We start from the raw sequence: 18,288 nt of genomic DNA on the forward strand, positions 1-18,288 counted from the left end.
GTAGCTTGTCTGTTGTGAGTCACCCACCACATTTCCTGCTACTGGACCTGTGTTTTCACTGATGTAGAACCATTTGAAAATGTGTACCCATCAGATTTTTGAATTCTGGGAAGTTCAGAACCCCAAGTATGCTTTCACCATATCATAGTTTTTCCAAGTTTATATGAAAAAGAAACAATCAAGTATGTGTGTATGTGGTTTTTTTTTGGGGGGGGTTGGAGAGAAGGAACATCTCAAATGAATTAGATCTTAAGAGTAACTTTACTTAGACTGGGCAAGCATCTACACTATCTCTAGCAAGTTTTCTTTTTCATATTGTAGAGGCTCTCTCTTTATAGGTATAAATATACATGCACATTTAGATATATCCATACATTTAATATTTTTATTTATTAGCCATCTTCAGAAGACACTGTAGTATATGGCATAACCTGTGTTTCCTGGGAAAAGCAACACAATTTCCCTAAGACTCAGTTTCCTCATCTACACAATGGGATTCAGGCTTGGCTTCAAGGACCTCTGAAGCCTCTTGCAGTTCTCAAGCCATGATTCTATGACCCCATCAAATAGGTCTAGCCAAGCCCACTACAAAGGAAGCTGGACTGGTGTGATACATCACAGTCTGTATAGACCATTAGGGAAGAAAAGTCATAGTACAACTATTTCAAGAAAGGATTGAAAGCTTTACCAGACTGTAAATGATTGATCTGTAGAATGGTTGTCTTGTTCCCATAATCCAAAGGAACTGAGCTATTCAGGAAATTCATAGGTAAAGCATTTATGCCACCCTTAATTGATTAAATTTTAGTTTAAGGCATTGTGGTGTCTATGTAATGTAATATAACTGGTTCAGTTCCATGTTTATTAGGCATCTACTTGGAGAGGTCATGGAAGATGAGTTGGATTTGAACTATAAGAGACTTAGATTTTAATCCCAGGTCAGTCACTTAGTCACTTAATGACCTCAGAAATTCATTTCACCTCTCCAGGACTCAAGTTTTCTCCTCTTTAAAATGGCAGTGTTAAACCAGATGATCTCCAACATTTTCTACCAGCTTCAAAGACTGGGACCTTACATGTCCCATTCTGGGTACCAGGAGAGTCACAAAGATGAAAAAAATTCTGTCCTCATGTGACCATTTCCAAATAACTACAATCAAATAAGCAAAAGATGGCAATCTTAATACAGTTGACAAAGTGAGCCTTTGATATGATTTAAAATTAGATTCAATTAAAATTAAAATTAGATTCAAAAATAAAACCTCTGCAATTCTAGCAATTCAGTGACAGGTCTCACGGAAATCTCCCTGATCACTGGACTGGCTCCAAGGGAGGGCCACAGGTAAGGAAAGCCCAGTTCTCAGGCTGGCACACCCTAAATTGAACATTCTTTAATTAACCAAGACAAATATTTCACCTGTGGCCTGAATGAACTGGAACCAAGTTTCCAACAGTGGAAAAATTAACAACGGAAAGACTAGTGTTTGGTTTCTGTAAAGTATAGGGTTTAGATACTCTGTATGTGTGTATTTTACAGACTTGCTATTTCTTGTGGGAAAACTTGAGGCTCTTTGACTAATAATAATTTGTTAGGAAGGTTAAATGAGAATTGAAAACAATATAGCTAAAAACATTTAATTTAAATACCTGTGACCATATGAGCTAACCTAGATGGTACAATTCCATGGGAATATCATATTGGGAAATTCAACAAAAGTAGATATAGATGAGAATTAAAATAGTCCTTTGCAATAAGCAATATGGATCAGAGTCGCAGGATAAAAATCAAGAATAAAGATTGTGTATCTATATTTTATCCTTCAAGAAAGTAATAAATAAGAAAATATTAGCCTACTCAAGGATGAAATACAGATCATCTAACAATATTTTTAAATTCATTAGCTTTATTTTTAATTTGATGAAGGCAGATGAAGATGTGCTTTTATTTCTTAGTCTTCCAATTAAACAGCCAAATTTGTTTATTGACTATTTATGAACTGTGCTGACTTTTGGACAAAATATTTCAGAACTCTGAGCAAAAGGTTTTTAATTTGTAAAAATGAAAATTTTGGCATAGTTGGCTTATATGGCTCCTTCCACCTTTGAAATCTTAGGAGTTCAAAAAATGCATAAAACTATAGTGAATAAACCAGTGATCTATTGATTCTAATACTATATGAATTCAGGAGATTGAACACACTAAATATGGTTTTAGTGAGTGAAAAACAGAGCATTCAGCTTAACAGTCATCAAGGCATTTCATTCTTTTTCTTCCTTTTTTTTGGTGAGTCAATGGGGTTAAATGACTTACCCAAGGTCACACAACTGTTTAGTATCAAGTATCTGAGACTAAATTTGAACTCAAATTCTCCTGACTCTAGGGTTAGGGCTCTATCTACTATGCTACCTAGTTGCTCTTCCCACCCACCATTTCAGGAAAAGAGATTTATCCATTCACCAGACCATAGACATGATTTTTTAAAAATGTTAACTAGAATACTGGAGAAGGGGGGTGGAGTTGGGGAGTTGTTTCCTCTTGAATGAGGTCATACTGATTTTACTGTCTGACAGCAGAGGGCACTCTTAGCACACCCTGTTCACAAATAAATGTATATATATATATATATATATGTGTGTGTGTGTGTGTGTGTGTGTGTGTGTGTGTGTGTGTGTGTGTGTGTATCTATATATGTAGATATATGTATGAATTTATATATATATAAATTCATACATACAAACACACACAAATAGACAGCTAAAAAAATAAATCAGTGAATGAGTCATTAAATAAAGAGAATTAGCCAGAGTCCTTGAGAAGGAAATCCTAGTTATAACTTGAATTTGTTTTGTTTTTGATCCTAAATTTCACCTACACCAACTAAATTAAGCACTTGCAAATACATTGAGGAACCAAAGGAAAGGACTGCATAAAAAACTGAGAATCTCTCTTGTACAGAGCTGGCTTTTCAACCTGTCTTGCTTGTTTGTGATTATCTCTGACCTTTCTTCTGTCAGTTAAGATTTCTGGGATCATAGCATCTGAACCTGCCCTGGTTGAGATCATAGGATTTAGACTTACAAGGGACCTGAGTGAAATTTGGATTCAAATACATTATTTTCCAGATATTTAAATGACTAACACATGTGCAACACAATCATAATTTTAACCAAATTCATTGACTCCAAATATGGTTAGAGTAAAAAACACCTCCTTGGTTCTTAATTTTGCCCATTTCCATTTGTTTTGTCCATTACCCAGTGGTTATGTCTATGGAGTAGAACTAGTTACAGAAGCTAGCAGAAATGGTTCTGTCCCTCCCCATCTCCCCCATTAAATAAATAAGCAACAAACTGAATGAGCCTGCCATCTTCTTGCAGGTCTTGTTCTTCCTTCATTGGTTTTATATATTTCTGAATAGAAGACTCCAGGATTAAACAAACCCTAGTGGAAACCACTGGTCAGGGAATAGTAACTACCTCTGTTTCTCTGAGGTACACTTAGATAAAGTGCCTTCTCTGATTCCCAGATTGGTGAGACATAATATCAGAAAACTAGAACAGAGTAATAGAATATTTAAGTCTTTTCTATCCAAGGTATCTATTTAGACCAGGGGCAAGAAAACTCCACCCTCTGTTATTGCCATGGCAGCCACAGGTAGAACTCAAAATTCAATGAATCTAGGAGCTTTTTAGGGAGTGAATTAATTAATTATTTGATTAACCAGAGCAGGTGAATGATATTATAACTATCCAAATGGCCCTTGGCAGAAAAGAAAATTCTCCACCCCTTATTTAGACATTTCCTATATGCAAGAATCTATACATTGAATTTCTCTTCACATTTATGGATCATGGGATTTAAATTTTTTTTAATTATGTAAACCAATAGAAAAGGAACTTTAAAAAAGGATATGAGAGTTTTTTTAAGGTTTAGTTTCCATGTCAATTGTCAGTGGAAGTCTCAAGTTCAAATATGGCCTCTGTCACTTGCTAGCTGTGTGAACCTGTGCAAGTCTTTTAACTTGTTTGCCTCAGTTCCCTCAACAGCAAAAAAGAAGATAACAGCACCTAACTGGAAACTCTGTTGAGAGGATCAAATGGGACATTGGCTGAGTGCTTAGCTTAATAAATACTAAGTCCCTTCCTCTAATACACATAGTATTTGGATAAAATTTTGTCTTTTGTTGGTATCCATCTTAAATTTCCAATATAACTCCTAAAGATAGACATTCATTTCATTGTTTTTGAATAGTTTCATTCATGTATGACTCTTTGTGAACCCTTATGGTATTTTCTTGGCAAAGATAATGGAGTGGTTTGTCATTTCCTTCTCCAGGCTATTTTACAGATGAAGAAACTGAGGCAAACAGGGTTAAGTGACTTATTTAAGTCACACAGCTAGTATATGTCTGAGGCCAGATCTGAACTTATAAAGATGAATTTTTCTTACTTCAGGGCAAGCACTGTCCTAAGCATTCTTTTTATGGTAGAATTAATGGAGTTTCTGGAGTTAAACTTACAATTTAGGAATTCAATCCTCTTCTACTCCCCCCCATCAGTGGTACTCTCTTCCATTTGTGTTTCTTAATTTATTTACCTTAAAGCTCTTTGGCAATATATTATTTGGCAATGATATATTAGCTAACAAAAGAATATATAAAACTATTGAAATATAATTAATTGTATGTTTTTGCTAAAGAATCAAACACCTCTTTTCATTAATTTTATTGATCCTAATAGATTTATTACCAAAAACTCTTGAGAAATCTATGAAAATTATAAGTATTTAAAATAATTTTCTTTTACTTGAAACATCAGTTGAAGTTTCTTCTCTTCTTTGAAAACAGGTGTGAGCCTTTTGCAAGGTGCTCATAATACAACTATGATTCCATCGTGTATCCCTGGAGAATCAAGTGACAACTGCACTGCTTTAGGTATGGTCACCTGAAAAATATTTTACATGCACTTATAATCTTTCTGTGTCATTATCCTTCCCCTATGGAACCAAAATAACTCATCCCCCATAAAAAACAATGCAAAACCAAAAAAGCCCCTCTCACCATAAGCATGAATACTCATGCAAAGTAAATTCTCACATTATCCATTCCTGAACATGTATGTCTCTCCCTAAATTTTAAGTAAATTACCTCTTCGTCATCTTCAGGGAGTAAGAGGCATGTCCTATCTTCAGTCTTCTGGTCTAAAAGTTTATCATTGTAATAATCAATGATCTAAAGGTTCTCATACTTACCTTACTCTAAATTGTTGCTATAATTGTATAAATTGTTACCTTAGTTCTACTCTCTCTTAATTCTGCATCAGTTCATAGAAATCTTGCATTTCCTCTGATAGTCTCTGTTTTTTATAGAACATTAATAATATATTTATGTTCATATTCCATAATTCATTTAACCACTTCTCACTAGAAGCCAATCCCATATCTTCCATATAGCCTAAAAAAGAGCTACTATAAATGTTTGTGTCTGTCTGTCTGTTCCCTCTTTCTATGTTCTCTTTGGGGTATAGGCCAAGTGTTATTACTTGGACAAAGGGGAAGCACAATATTTGTGTATTACAATGAGAAGGAAATCCTAGTTATAACTTTAATGTTTTGTTTTTAATTCTAAAGTTCACTACACCAAATAAAATAAACACTTCCATATTAATTGAGGAACAGAAGGAAAGGATTTCATATAAAGCTGAGAGTCTCTCTTGTGTTACTCCATTGCTTTCCAGAATGACTGAACCGATTCACTTATCCATCAATGCTAATACCTATGTGGGGCAACCAATGGAGAGAGTTCAGAGCTTAGAATCAGGAATCAGAAACTCATCTGCCTGCAGTCAAATCTGGCCTCAGACACTGGGCAAGTGCCTGTGACCCTGGGCAAGTCACTTAATCCTTTTTGCTTCAGTTTTGTTATTTGTAAAATGAGCTGGAGGGAAAAAATGGCAAAAAACACTCCAGTATCTTTGCCAAGAAAACCTCAAATAGGGTCACAGAGAGTCAGAAGTGACTGAAAATCATTGAACAACAACAAAAAAAGAAAAAACTGCCCTGTAGTCTTGCCAACAAGTATTGTAAATTATATGTTCATCTCTAGTAATGTTTTCCCTTAAAACTATATATCTTTATTTATATATAGATATACATATTTATCCACATATATGTATATATTCATCCATATCCATACATGTTTATATATCTACATGTATGTATGAGTATATATACACACATATCTTTATATATATATATATATATATATACCTATGCATCTATCTATCTCTATCTCTATCTCTATCTCTATCTCTATCTCTATCTCTATCTCTATCTCTATCTCTATCTCTATCTCTAACCTGGATTCAACACCCTAATCATTTGCTAATAAATCTGTATAAATATTTGAGCAAATAATTAAAGGTCTCTGAGTCTCCATTCTCTCACCTGTAATATAAAGGGATTTCATTTAATGCTTTCTGAGCCTCTTTTAGCTCTAAGTCTATGATCTATACCAGTTTTAAACATGGTTGTGTTGTTCAGTCATTTCAGACATATCTGACTCTTTGTGATGTCATTTGGAGTTTTCTTGACAAAGATATTGGAGTGGTTGGTTTGCTATTTCTTTCTCTAGTTCGTTTTTAAAGATGACTAAACTGAGGCAGATAAGGTTAAGTAACTTTTCCAGTGTCACACAGCTAGAAAGTACCTGAGGACGGGTTTGAATTTGGGTCCTCCTGAGTTCAGGATTGAAGCCCTAACCCAGCTGCCACCTGCTGCCCCAAATCTGGTCATAGAATCACTTTTATGGTTCTAATAAAGAAATTAGACAAGACCAGAACCTGTGATTTCAGGTTTAGGTGACTTATGGAGGAGGAAACTCCCTCTACTAAGACAGGTATCATTTTCTTTTGAACTTGAAGTTTTATAGAGAGTTCCCTGAGAGTACTGAGAAGTTAGATGACTTTCCATGCTCACGTAATCAGAATTTTTCAGAAGTGAGATATGAGTGTATGTGAAATAAAAAAGAAAAACCCTAGTTTTTCACCCCCCCATGATATTTTTAGAGGGTGAATAGATTTGGGAAATAAGAAAAGAAAGTAGAAAAGTAAAAATTGGACACGTCTACAATTCAGCAGGAAAATTAGATCATAGAAGAAATTCAAACAAGAGTATAATGTCATATCGGAGTTTCAGGACTTTTCTTAGAAAACATTCTCCTCCTCTTCCTCCCTCCCTCTCTGCCTCTCTGTCTGTCTCTGTCTCCCCCCCCCGCACCCCACGCTGTGTGTCTCTCTCTCTCTGTCTCTGTCTCTCCCTCCCTGCCCCTCCTCTGTGTCTTTCTATGTGTCTGTGTGTATGTGTGTGTGTGTGTGTGTGTGTGTGTGTGTGTATGTGTCCCTCTGTAAGTCTCTCTCTGTCTCTGTCTCTCTGACTCTCCATCTCTCCCTCCCTCTCTCCCCTATTTCCATTTTCAACATTTACCACCTTTGGGGCTCTCAGGTTTCATAGAGCTTGTCATAACCTGAAGTGCCAGGAAATTGAAGGATTAAATAGCCACAAAGCTGATAATGAGGGAAGAGGTGATACCCACAGATACAGGGGCCCCCCCAGTTGTGAGCAGCAAGAGCTTGGAATTTGGCAAGGCTGGGAGCCAGGAAATCAAACTGAGGTAGGAGGAAAGAAGTCAACTTTACAAAGATCAGATCCAAAGAGAGAGGTTGAAGATGGCAAGCCAGATTCTAACACAAAGTAGGTGGAAATAGTATGGATCATATCTTGCTACCCATCATTTAATTTCATAGAACTATAGGATATGGGAATGAGAGGAACCCCAGAGATCATCTAATCTAGCAATTCCATTTTTCAGATGAAACTAGGATGATGTTAGATTGGACATACTAAGTTATTTGACTAAAGACCCATAGGGGAAAGCATCAGAAAGAGAATTTGAACCAGGGACCTCTGAATGGAGAGCCAGGGCTTTTCCCACTGCATGTATTCTGTTTCCATTTCTGGGCTTCAGTTGCTTCATCTGCAAAATATGGAAAAATAATAGCACCTTCTTCTTAGGGTTATTATATTCAATTATTATCTCTAGTTTATCCTGTCACCATCTTGTTTGTATGTAGTTGTTTGTGTGTCATCTCCATCATTACATTATGTATTCCTTTAAAAAAAAGAGGCATCTTGGTGACTCCATCATAATAGGAAGCTGGACCTAGTGTCAGAAAGACCTGAGTTCAAATTCAACCTCAGACACTGTGACCATCTGACCCAGTTTCTTCAACTGTAAAAGGGAGACAACAGTAGCACCTATCTGCTGGAGTAGTTAGAAGAATCAAATAAAGTCATATTTGAAAAAGTACCTCAGTGCTGGAAACACACTAAGGACTTAATAAATAAGCTAGTCACCTTCCTTGAAAACATAGACTATTTTTTAGCCATTTTTTCTCATCAGATCTTAGCATGGTGTCTGGCGTAGTTTTATTGTAGTTCAGTTGTATTTTACTCTTCAGGAGCCCATTTTGGGTTTTCTTGACAAAGACATTGGAGTAGTTCAGTCTTTCTGTCTCTAGTCCATTTTACAGCAAAGGAAACTGAGGAAATAGGGTTAAGAAATTTGTCCAGAGTCACACAGTTAGGAAGTGTCTGAGGTCAGATTTGAACTCAGGAAGATGAGCCTTACTCCAGGTCTGGCACTCTATCTACTGTGCCACCTCCCAGCATATAGTAGGTGTTTAATAAATGCTTGTTAAACAATTGCGAGGATAAAATGAGATAACATTTGTAAAACTTAAAGCTCTAGATAAATTCTAACCATTTTAATCATCTTCCTCATCATTGATCCTGATCATCTCTTACAACTTTAGATTTTTTTTAAATACTTTTTTAATTCACAAAATAGTTGTTTTCTAACAATACCCCCCTACTTTACAAATGGTTAGACTGGATATTTTTATGCCCATTTAAAAAAAGGGCAAATTGAGTCTCAGAGAAGAAGAGCAACTTGTGTGTACATTCACATAGATAATATGTAGAGAAAACAAGATTTGTCTAAAAGTTCAAAGCCATGCCCCTTCCCCCCCCCCCACACAGCATATTCCCTTTCAAGGCAGGTGTCAGATATAGCCCTACCAGATGGACCTGGGGCTGGAAACAGGAACTTCAAGTTCCTGTCCTTGAATCATCTATGTCCTTGGAACTCTCTGATCTTTGACTTGAACCTGCCAAAATTCTCCCAGACCTTGGGATCTTTAAGTCATCCTTATGATAGTACCCACAATGGACACCTTGAGGACAACTGGTAGGTGGATTCCAATATGTCTTCTCTTGATTTGGAATGCCCCCCCCACTTGTTAGAATGCCCCATAAGGGCAATGGCCATGGCAAAGGAAAAGTCCCTGCAAAGTATTCAAGTCAGTCTGTTGGTTAGGCTCCCTGCCCCCTCCCACCCCCCTACACAGCAGCATCTAAGTAACTAGCCTGCAACAGCCTAGGCACTACATGGCAGAATCAGGTCCTTCCTGTTCTACCTCATACCAGGCTACACCCAAGGAATAGCATATAGTTGCTGCTTGCAGGCTCTCTTCATTGGGGAGAATAGCAGCACTGCCCAAAGGCAATGTCTGCAGGTTGTGGGGAGGGAAGGAGGAAAGGAAAAAGGTCTGCTTCTATATTCTCTTTTTTAAAAATTAAATTTGCTTCTAACTAATAGGCATTTCTTTTTTTTCCCTCCTACGGGTGGGAAAAAGAAAAAGGAAACAATTCCTAGAAATACAAATGTCTACATTGGCCATGTCCAAAAACATGTGCTTGTTCTGCATGTTGGGGACACAAGCAGCATCTTCTTCCTCTCTGGAAGAGGATTCCCATATTTCATGGGAGAGTGGCTATTTAGAGTGGTTATTACTATTGATAATAGCTCACTTTTCTCTTAGACTTTGCTCTGCTTCAGTGAGCAATGGGTATATAAATCCCATCATTATCATTATTAAGCTAAAGTAATGGGTAGAAGTTATATAGTTTCAAATAAAATCCATCATCATCATCATTCAACTAAGGGTAATGGGTAAAATTTCTATAAAGCTTCATATAAACTCAGTTGTTTTTTTATTAAACTAAGAAAATTGGGTGGACATTGCACAGAAATAGATTCAGCTTAATATTAGTTTGTTGTTTTTGTTGGGGCATTTCAGTCCTGTGCAACTCTTTGCAACCCCATTTGGGGTTTTCTTGGCAAAGACACTGGAGTAGTTCGTCATTTCCTCTTCCAGCTCTTTTTTACAAGGTTGAGTGACTTGCCCAGAGTCAAACAGCTAGCAAGTATCTGAGGCCAGATTTGAAATTGAGTCTTCCAATTCCAAGTCCAAAAGTCTATCCATTGTGCCATCTCGCTTTCCTATGTAACATCAAGAAAAAAACATCCTAAAAATTAGATGGAGCAGAAGGAAATTAAATATCCTTCCATTCTCCATCAATGCAGCTCTTTGGGCAGTGACTGGAAGGATGTGCCTGTGGAGTTCTCACTCAGGGAATAGAAGCCTCTGAACAGGATCCTAACTGGCTAATCTAAGATTGTGCTTTTCTGTCTCATGGCCATGATATTACTTGACCCAGCAGTTGGTTGCTTTGTATATATCTAAGTCCTTCATTTGGGCATGCCAAAGAAAATTCCTCGATTTCCTTACTTCTGAACTTCTGAACTTCCAATTCAGATATTCCATGCTTCTAGAAAAAAATCCAAGAGACCTGGCCTCTTGGGAAACTGCCTCACCTACTTGTAATGGTGGCTTGATGTCATATTCATTTTAATAAAGTTGACACTCAGTTTTTAAAAGACTGAAGCAAAATAACCCATCTCTTTTCCATTCTTTCCACAGTTCAAATAGATAACAGTGCTCGGGTGGCTCCAGTAGTAATTACAAAATGTGACGAGGATATGCAAGGCTACTGTTTACATGGGGAATGTTTCTACGTGTTGGATATGAGACAACAATCCTGTCGGTAAGTGGCCCTCATCATCTCTTGCTTGGATAATTTCTTTTTAATTGTTTTACCTGCTTCCAGGCTCCCCCTTCCCAATTTCTTCTTCAAAGATATGCCAAAGAAATCTTCCTAAGGCTTCTTAAATCTAACCATGCCCCTTCTCTGCTCAACATTCTCCAGGGGTTTACAGGGCTTGGTACATAGTAGGCCCTTAATATATGCTTGTTGGGTTGAATTGCACCAACTGAACAATTTTTCATGTGCTTTAAATGAATTTTAAGAACATTTTAGACAATATAAAAGTAGAAAATGGGCATAGAGTTGTTGAGTAATTTCAGCCATTTGGGTTTTTCTGATACTGGAATGGTTTGGCATTGCCTTCTTCAACTCATTTTACAGATAAGGAAACTGAGGTAAATAGGGCTAATTGATTTGCTCAGAGTCACACAGTTAGAGTGTATCTGAAGCTAGATTTGCTTCTGATTAGAGTTGAGCACACTATTATGCCACCTAATTGTCCTATTCTAGAATATTTCATCAAGTTCTCTGTTGAGTAAAACCATTTATCTCCATAAAAATCACAATTTGCTTCAGACATTGAAATAGCAATCAAGATGATTTAAAAACCACACAGTAAAAATAAATAGCCAGCAAAACAATTTGCAGATATCTCATTTGAGCCTCCCAAGAACTTTGTGAAGTAGAGATTATTATTTCCTTTTTACAGATGAGAAAATTGAGGCAGACAGCAAGGTCAGGGTCATGCAGCTAGTAAGTGAAAGCAGATTTTAACTCAAGTCTTCCTGAATGTAAGGACAGCACTCTAACCTTTGTGCCACTTAGCTGTCCCTAAGACTATTGCATGAAATATAACACTGAGTTTTTCACATAGAATAATGGCTTCTTTTATAACCTGCAATTTGCATGATAAATGACTTTGTTTAATTTATTTAATAAATTAATTAATTGATTTAATTGATTTACTTAACAAATTAAAGGATTATTCTCTTTAATGTAAGCAGAAATACACAAGTAAAAAAAAAAACATCTTCAAGGAGCTTAGATTCTCCTAGGGAATGGGGAACAGCATTCCCTTGAGGTCACAAGATTATAGTTGCTGCTAGGCCAACCCTCCATGATATCCTTTCCCTTCAAAGTGACTCTTTTATTAAATAACTATGCCTGTCTTTTCTATTCTTCCTTAGGTGTGAGGTAGGCTATACTGGAAGCCGATGTGAGCATATTATCCTTACTGTTAAAAAACCCTTGAGCAAAGAATACGTTGTACTGACCATCTTCCTTGTTATTCTGTTCCTGATTATTGTTGCTGGTTCCACATATTACTTCCTCAGGTGGTAAGATACATTTTTTATACCTTTTTTCCTATTAAATTTTTTTAGCTAGGAAGAATAATTATAGGTTAGATAAAAGTCTAGACTAAACTTGCATCATGCACATATGGAGAATCTCTGAGTCTCAGTCTCTTCATTCATAAACTGGAAACAATTTGTAGTAGAGAGACCTTGTACCTTGGGTTTCAGAGACCTAGTCTCAGATCTTGAATCTACAATTTATCTGCTGTGTGAATTTAGGCATTGTCAGTGAATCTCTGAGCATTCAGTTTCTTACTGGGGGGAGTAGGGATAGTACTGTGCACAGATTTAATGTTAAGAAAAGTAAATTCTTAATTATTCTAATGCTATATGATTGCTAGTTCTAATTATTCAACTCACAGAGATGGTTTGTAAAGGGAAGAAGTCTGGTATTAGAAATTGGGATTAGGAACTCCCAGGTGAGGAAAGTCCCTTATAATCAACTTTCTCTACAACCAACAACTTAGATTCTTGGATGTTGTCCAGAGCACTGACACATCAAGGGACAGGCATACCTGTGTAAGAGTATATAAAACTGAGGGCTAAAAAAGATATAGTGAGCTATTTGGCTCTGGCTCTGACTCCTCTCTCCCCTCTCCCCTCTCCCATCTTTCCTCTCCCCTCTCCTCTCTGTCTCTTTCTCTTTCTATCTCTTTTATTATAAGAGAGGGGAGGTCTATATTGGGGAAGATTAATGATATCAAAAGAAATTTTATCAAGTTATATTTTCTATTTATAATCAGAGAGGCAGAGAGAAAAGGAGAGAAATAAAGAGAGGACAGAGAGGGAGAGGGAGAGACAGACAGAGAGAGGGAGAAACAGATTACTGCCATCAAGAACAATCTTGTTAAAAAGCTTATGAAAAAAATCAGATTGGTAGCATTTATGAAAGTGTGGGCAGCTAACCTGAAAGAAGGAGGTTGGCCACAGACTGATGGGGAAAATGCCCTGAGTTTGGGGTGTGATTCTCACCTTCATGGAATCTGAGTTTAGACCTAAACTCTGCTATTCACTACCTAACAATATCCTTGGGCAAATCACTTTATCTCTGGGCTTCAGTTTCCTCATCTGTTAAAGGAAGGGACTAGATTAGATGGCATCTAAGCTCCCTTCCAATTTAGATCTAATATCCCATAGGTTAACAGTGATTTGTCGTGAAAAAAAAAATCCATGCCTTATATCCTATGAAATTTCAGGTGCTCAAGATAAGGTCTAATTGGCATTTCTCCTTGCCATTCAATGGTATGGTTCTGGTTTTGATCATATAAAGTCAAAAGTATCAACAAGAAAGATTAGCTTTTACCTATTTATGACAATCCACACATATCCAGGTCCCACCCATTTATTGTGCATTGAAGATAGCTTGAATTTGGTGAAGGCCATCTGTTGAAAGTCTGCCATGGATGTCTGACAGCACTGATTATAGGAGATGGGGGTCCATGCATATTTTGAGTCCACAAAATTATTTATCTTGTTGAACATGGTAGACTTACTTTGCTCTTGACTATGCTTATTGAAGTCCTAATGTGTTTTTTTTTTCATTTTTGCATGTTCCCAGGTATAAGAGCAGAAAAAGTAAAGAATCAAACAAAGCATATGAAAGGGTGACTTTGAATGATGAAAATAACTCAATATTGCTGCAAGTCTGAAAGAAGAAGCAAATGGCACATTCCCTACCACCTGCCTGGTGACAACCTCTTAGTATTAATATTTTTGTTTTAATAATAATTAATAATAATAATATTTATGTTCAAAACACAAAAAGGTCAAACCATATATTTTTCTTTTTAAAAGAAGTCCATGGAGAAGATTTTATTTTTATTTTTTATTTTATTATTTTTGTATGATGGAATGTTTGCTAATATATAAAGTACATATGCTACTTTATACATAAAATCAATTTTTATAAGAAATTCAAACTCCTGGGCTAAGTGCCTTAATGAAAGCAACAAAACTTGCAAGCTTGTACAATAATCTGATCCAAGGCCATCTCCTATAATGTGTATGGGAGAAATGTTGACAAGTGACAGTACTGCATTTTTTACCTATTAATTTGTTGGAAAACATCATGCAAATTGTCATCAAAGAGATGGGACTGGAAGTCGAAGATACGATCTGCCTTGGAGTCCTGTGACAAACAAGCCAATTATAAATGGAAAAATACGACCAATGGAAATGGTCTGGGCAAAGACTTTTTTCCCCTCCACTCTATTAAGAACTGAATGTTTATCTATCACGAGTAATTGTGTACAGTGTTCCATTTTAGGGTTTCATAACTGTAAAATCCCCAAATCAAATATACAACTAGGTCTCAGTTAGTGTGAATAATGATTCATGGAATTCAAATTCTCATCAAAGTTAGGAATATATAAAATTTGGTAATTGGTACACAGTCTATACTGTGCACACCTGAATAAGGCAACCATTTCAAAAGAGTCATTATTTACATTAATCAGGGCCTGGATGTATTCTCTGCAATAAGATAAAAAATGTTTTGTTATAATTTCAGTTTTTGATTATCCTTTTTATTGAGCGGTAACTTAGGATCTGATCAGTTTTCTTTATTGTAAACTTGAATATTTCAAAACATTTGAGATTTTTCTCACTGTGAATTTCTCCACCAACAAATGTCTCATTCTCTACCTTCATGGAGAGTTTTCATGAGTTACTATGATAAAAGCAATTCTTTACGTGGGGTACTGTTGACCAACTTTTGAGTAATGAGCCTCTTGCAATTTAACTAGATCTGGTTAATCTAGATATCAATAGATATTTAGTAAATCTGTACCAAGCTTGTGCTTTAGCCAGGTCCATATTCAGAAGTCTTTCTAACTTGTTTATGCTCTCCACTGTTGACTCAGACTACAAGTGCCCAGGATGACCTTCCATACCACAATGAAACATGGAAATAAGGCTTCAGGAGTAGTCCTATTTTGTACAGTATTATGTTAACAAAAGTCAATGCATGTGTATTAACATTGTTTTGTTGTTATATTATTGTTGTAGTTGCTGCTGTTGTGGAATTTTCAGGGGGAAAAAAAATCTCATTTTCACAAAAATCTCACTGAAGAAGTAGGATGAGGTCTAGATCCAAGGTGATGTGTGGATGCATGAATGGAGTGCGCACACACATAGAGGCCCATACAGAAAAATTGTTCAACAGTTGGTTTCATAGTAGATAAAAAAGCAATGCAAAGTGAAAATCAGTCCAAAATTCTTTCCTACCAGAGAACTAGAGTTAACATGAGATATAAAATCACTAAACGTATGCTCATACCTTTGGTTTCCTTAGATACAAAGTCAATATTATCCTACTGCTCTGTGTAGCATGATGAAATTCTTTCAAGGCTTTATACTCCAAGATACCATCGACTTGCAAATGTCAAAAATTATTAAAATTGAGGTTAGGGTTGCTCAGGATTATGTGTCAAATGAATGCCCTTCTTTTTTCTCTAGATATTTCTTTGCCTTCTATTCTGAGGTATGGGCCCCAAGACCCCAGACTAGGGACAACCATTTCTGGCTCTAGGAGTTTCAGAACTTTCAAACTTTGGTAGCTATAAATTGGATCATGGTGTGTATATAAAAGCACAGAGCTGTATGTAGTGAACATAGTGCCTATTTCTTGTAGATTTATGCCTCATGGGTTGTGAATAAATTTCTGTTTAAAAAAATCTTAGAAATTTATTTAAAAGATATAATTAAATATAGGTAGAGTAATAAGAAGCAATGACATACCAAATACCATATCTGTATCTGGTGGCACAAATTCAATCAAATTGTGCTCCAAATTCTTTAAACATTTAATTCATTCAACAGATTTGAACATCATCTATGTAAATGCTGAGCAACATGTTTTCAGCAAGGTCACCTATGCAATTCCTTGGCTATTTCTCATCCATTGTACCACTAAAATAATGGCTCATTGGAAATCCATTCATTTAATTTATAGACATGCCCTCTATTGAATTTACAATAAGAAAACCAATCCGGAATAAAGTAAAAAATCAATCATAATTGATCTTGGTTATGGTTCTTACACTTCCCATTCCTTCCCTGGCCCACCCCTACCAGAAGTTTTAAATCCAGTTCAACAACTAAACCTCCATATTGTGCTTGGAACTTTCCTTGAGAAAGCATGGAAAAGAAATATGACTTTGGACCTGGGATTAAGAGAGAAAGTAAATCAACATAGTTAAGAGTTCCATTTTTAAATAAAAGTAATTTGTCGCTCAGCAGCTGTATGGGGCAATATCATTTTCATATTTCCCATAGAGTTTCAAATTATTGTAAATTTATTATGTTCCAAAAAATCTTCTTTGTGATTTCAATAGTTGTGCTATTTGCTATGGATGTCTTTCCTCGACCTTGTTTCCTGTAATTTTTTAAGAAAGTTTGTGTCAGAGATATAATTTTTAAAGGGACTATGTGTGTCAAAGACATGGGTATGCAAATGGTGACGAGTTTATAAAGCTCAATACTACACTTGTCACATCCCAGACAAGCTCTAACATAATCTACTATACTCTATTACTATAGGAGGAAAAAAATCCTAAAATAACAAGCACTCCCAGTCTGGAATTACATTAAAAGGCCTTGCTGAAAACAAAACATTTAATTTTCATGAATTCCTAATTTAATAAAATCTACTCCTATTTACTTAAGTAGTTTTATTCTTTGGAAGAGGAAAATATCAAAGAGTTGCCTAACGTCTCATGTAAATTATGAGATACACACACAATGGTCTTTGTTGGTCTTAAGGATGATAGTTAACTAAATTCCAGCTATTAGGTACATGAAACTAAATTGTATTTTCTGGAGTGGCTACAGTGTAAATATCTAATTTCTCTTTATTTCAAAGAATACTATTTATTTTTGGAAGGGTGACTAAATTAGACCCCCCCTTTCATTATTAGTTTAAGGTTCTCTTTGTTAATTAGTTTTGTAGCACCAAAACCTTGTACTAAAAATTTACTGATTTTTCCCAATTTCAATGATGCTTAGGGGGAGGATAAGTCTTAGGCCAATTATGTCAATGTTTTCATCAGAAAAAAATTCATGAGTCGTATCAGATTTTCAAATGCTACATTTTGTAAAAAAGGAGTCTATATTTTTCTCACCTTGCTTGCAAACACTGCAATTGCATGTTTTTAATTCTGTAATACATTCTAGTATGCAGTTTATATTAAAAATTCTATTGAACATAAAATTTTGTTGTATGCAATTTGTTGCTTATGACGGTCTGAATGATAAGAGCCTACTGAATTGTATCAATTTGTTGTTTATGTCCAGTATCAGCTTTGATAGTGATGTACCTTAACATATTGAAGGAGAATGTCAAGTCTACAAACTATTGCACATTTTAATTGCACATTATATCGGGTGAAAAATAATTAAATATATCACATAAAACCAATATTGATATATTGTCTTTATTTTAAATTTCATTTCGTTCTTTGTGTGTATGTTAATTGTTGAAACATTGAATGTGTTTTCCTAATGATATCAAAGGTGCCCAGGTATTGGGGTTGAGAGTCCCATGGAAAGACAGATCCTGGGAAGATGGGTTATAACAGGAGTCTACAATTGAAAATTATTGCATAGATGAAAAAAGAGCAACCATATTTTCTTTTATCAGTGGGTTGGCACAGTTGTGGCAGTTTAAAGTCTTGTACCTAGGTGAGTCTAGGATGGCACAGGAGTGGGAGGGGGTAGAAATAGATGAGAGAGAGGAAAGAGCTCAAAGGAAAATTTGCATATTGTAGAGTGGAAATAAAATCATGAGGAATGAGTGTGAGGGAAGATGGAGTAACTAGTATTTTATATATATTAAGAAATATTCCCAGGTGAGGAAATTCATGAATTAGAAAGGGGAAGTTAAATGGAGAAAATAGGCATAAAAGTCAATGTGGTCAGCAAAAGAAGAGA

The 18,288-nt window shown here is 35.9% G+C and overlaps 1 protein-coding gene across 1 annotated transcript in view; it reads left to right on the forward strand.

Moving 5' to 3' along the window:
• EREG (epiregulin) overlaps positions 1 to 17,767 on the forward strand; it is a 31,365-nt gene extending 13,598 nt beyond the window's left edge. The window contains exons 2-5 of the mRNA XM_074228455.1: positions 4,848 to 4,934; positions 10,882 to 11,005; positions 12,193 to 12,342; positions 13,919 to 17,767. Of these exons, the coding sequence (XP_074084556.1) occupies positions 4,848 to 4,934; positions 10,882 to 11,005; positions 12,193 to 12,342; positions 13,919 to 14,009 (452 nt within the window). The 3' untranslated portion in view covers positions 14,010 to 17,767. The remainder of the gene's footprint in view (positions 1 to 4,847; positions 4,935 to 10,881; positions 11,006 to 12,192; positions 12,343 to 13,918) is intronic.
• Positions 17,768 to 18,288: the final 521 nt, after the last annotated feature.

The sequence above is a fragment of the Macrotis lagotis genome, chromosome 3 (assembly GCF_037893015.1).
Source record: "Macrotis lagotis isolate mMagLag1 chromosome 3, bilby.v1.9.chrom.fasta, whole genome shotgun sequence".
NCBI lineage: Eukaryota > Metazoa > Chordata > Mammalia > Peramelemorphia > Peramelidae > Macrotis > Macrotis lagotis.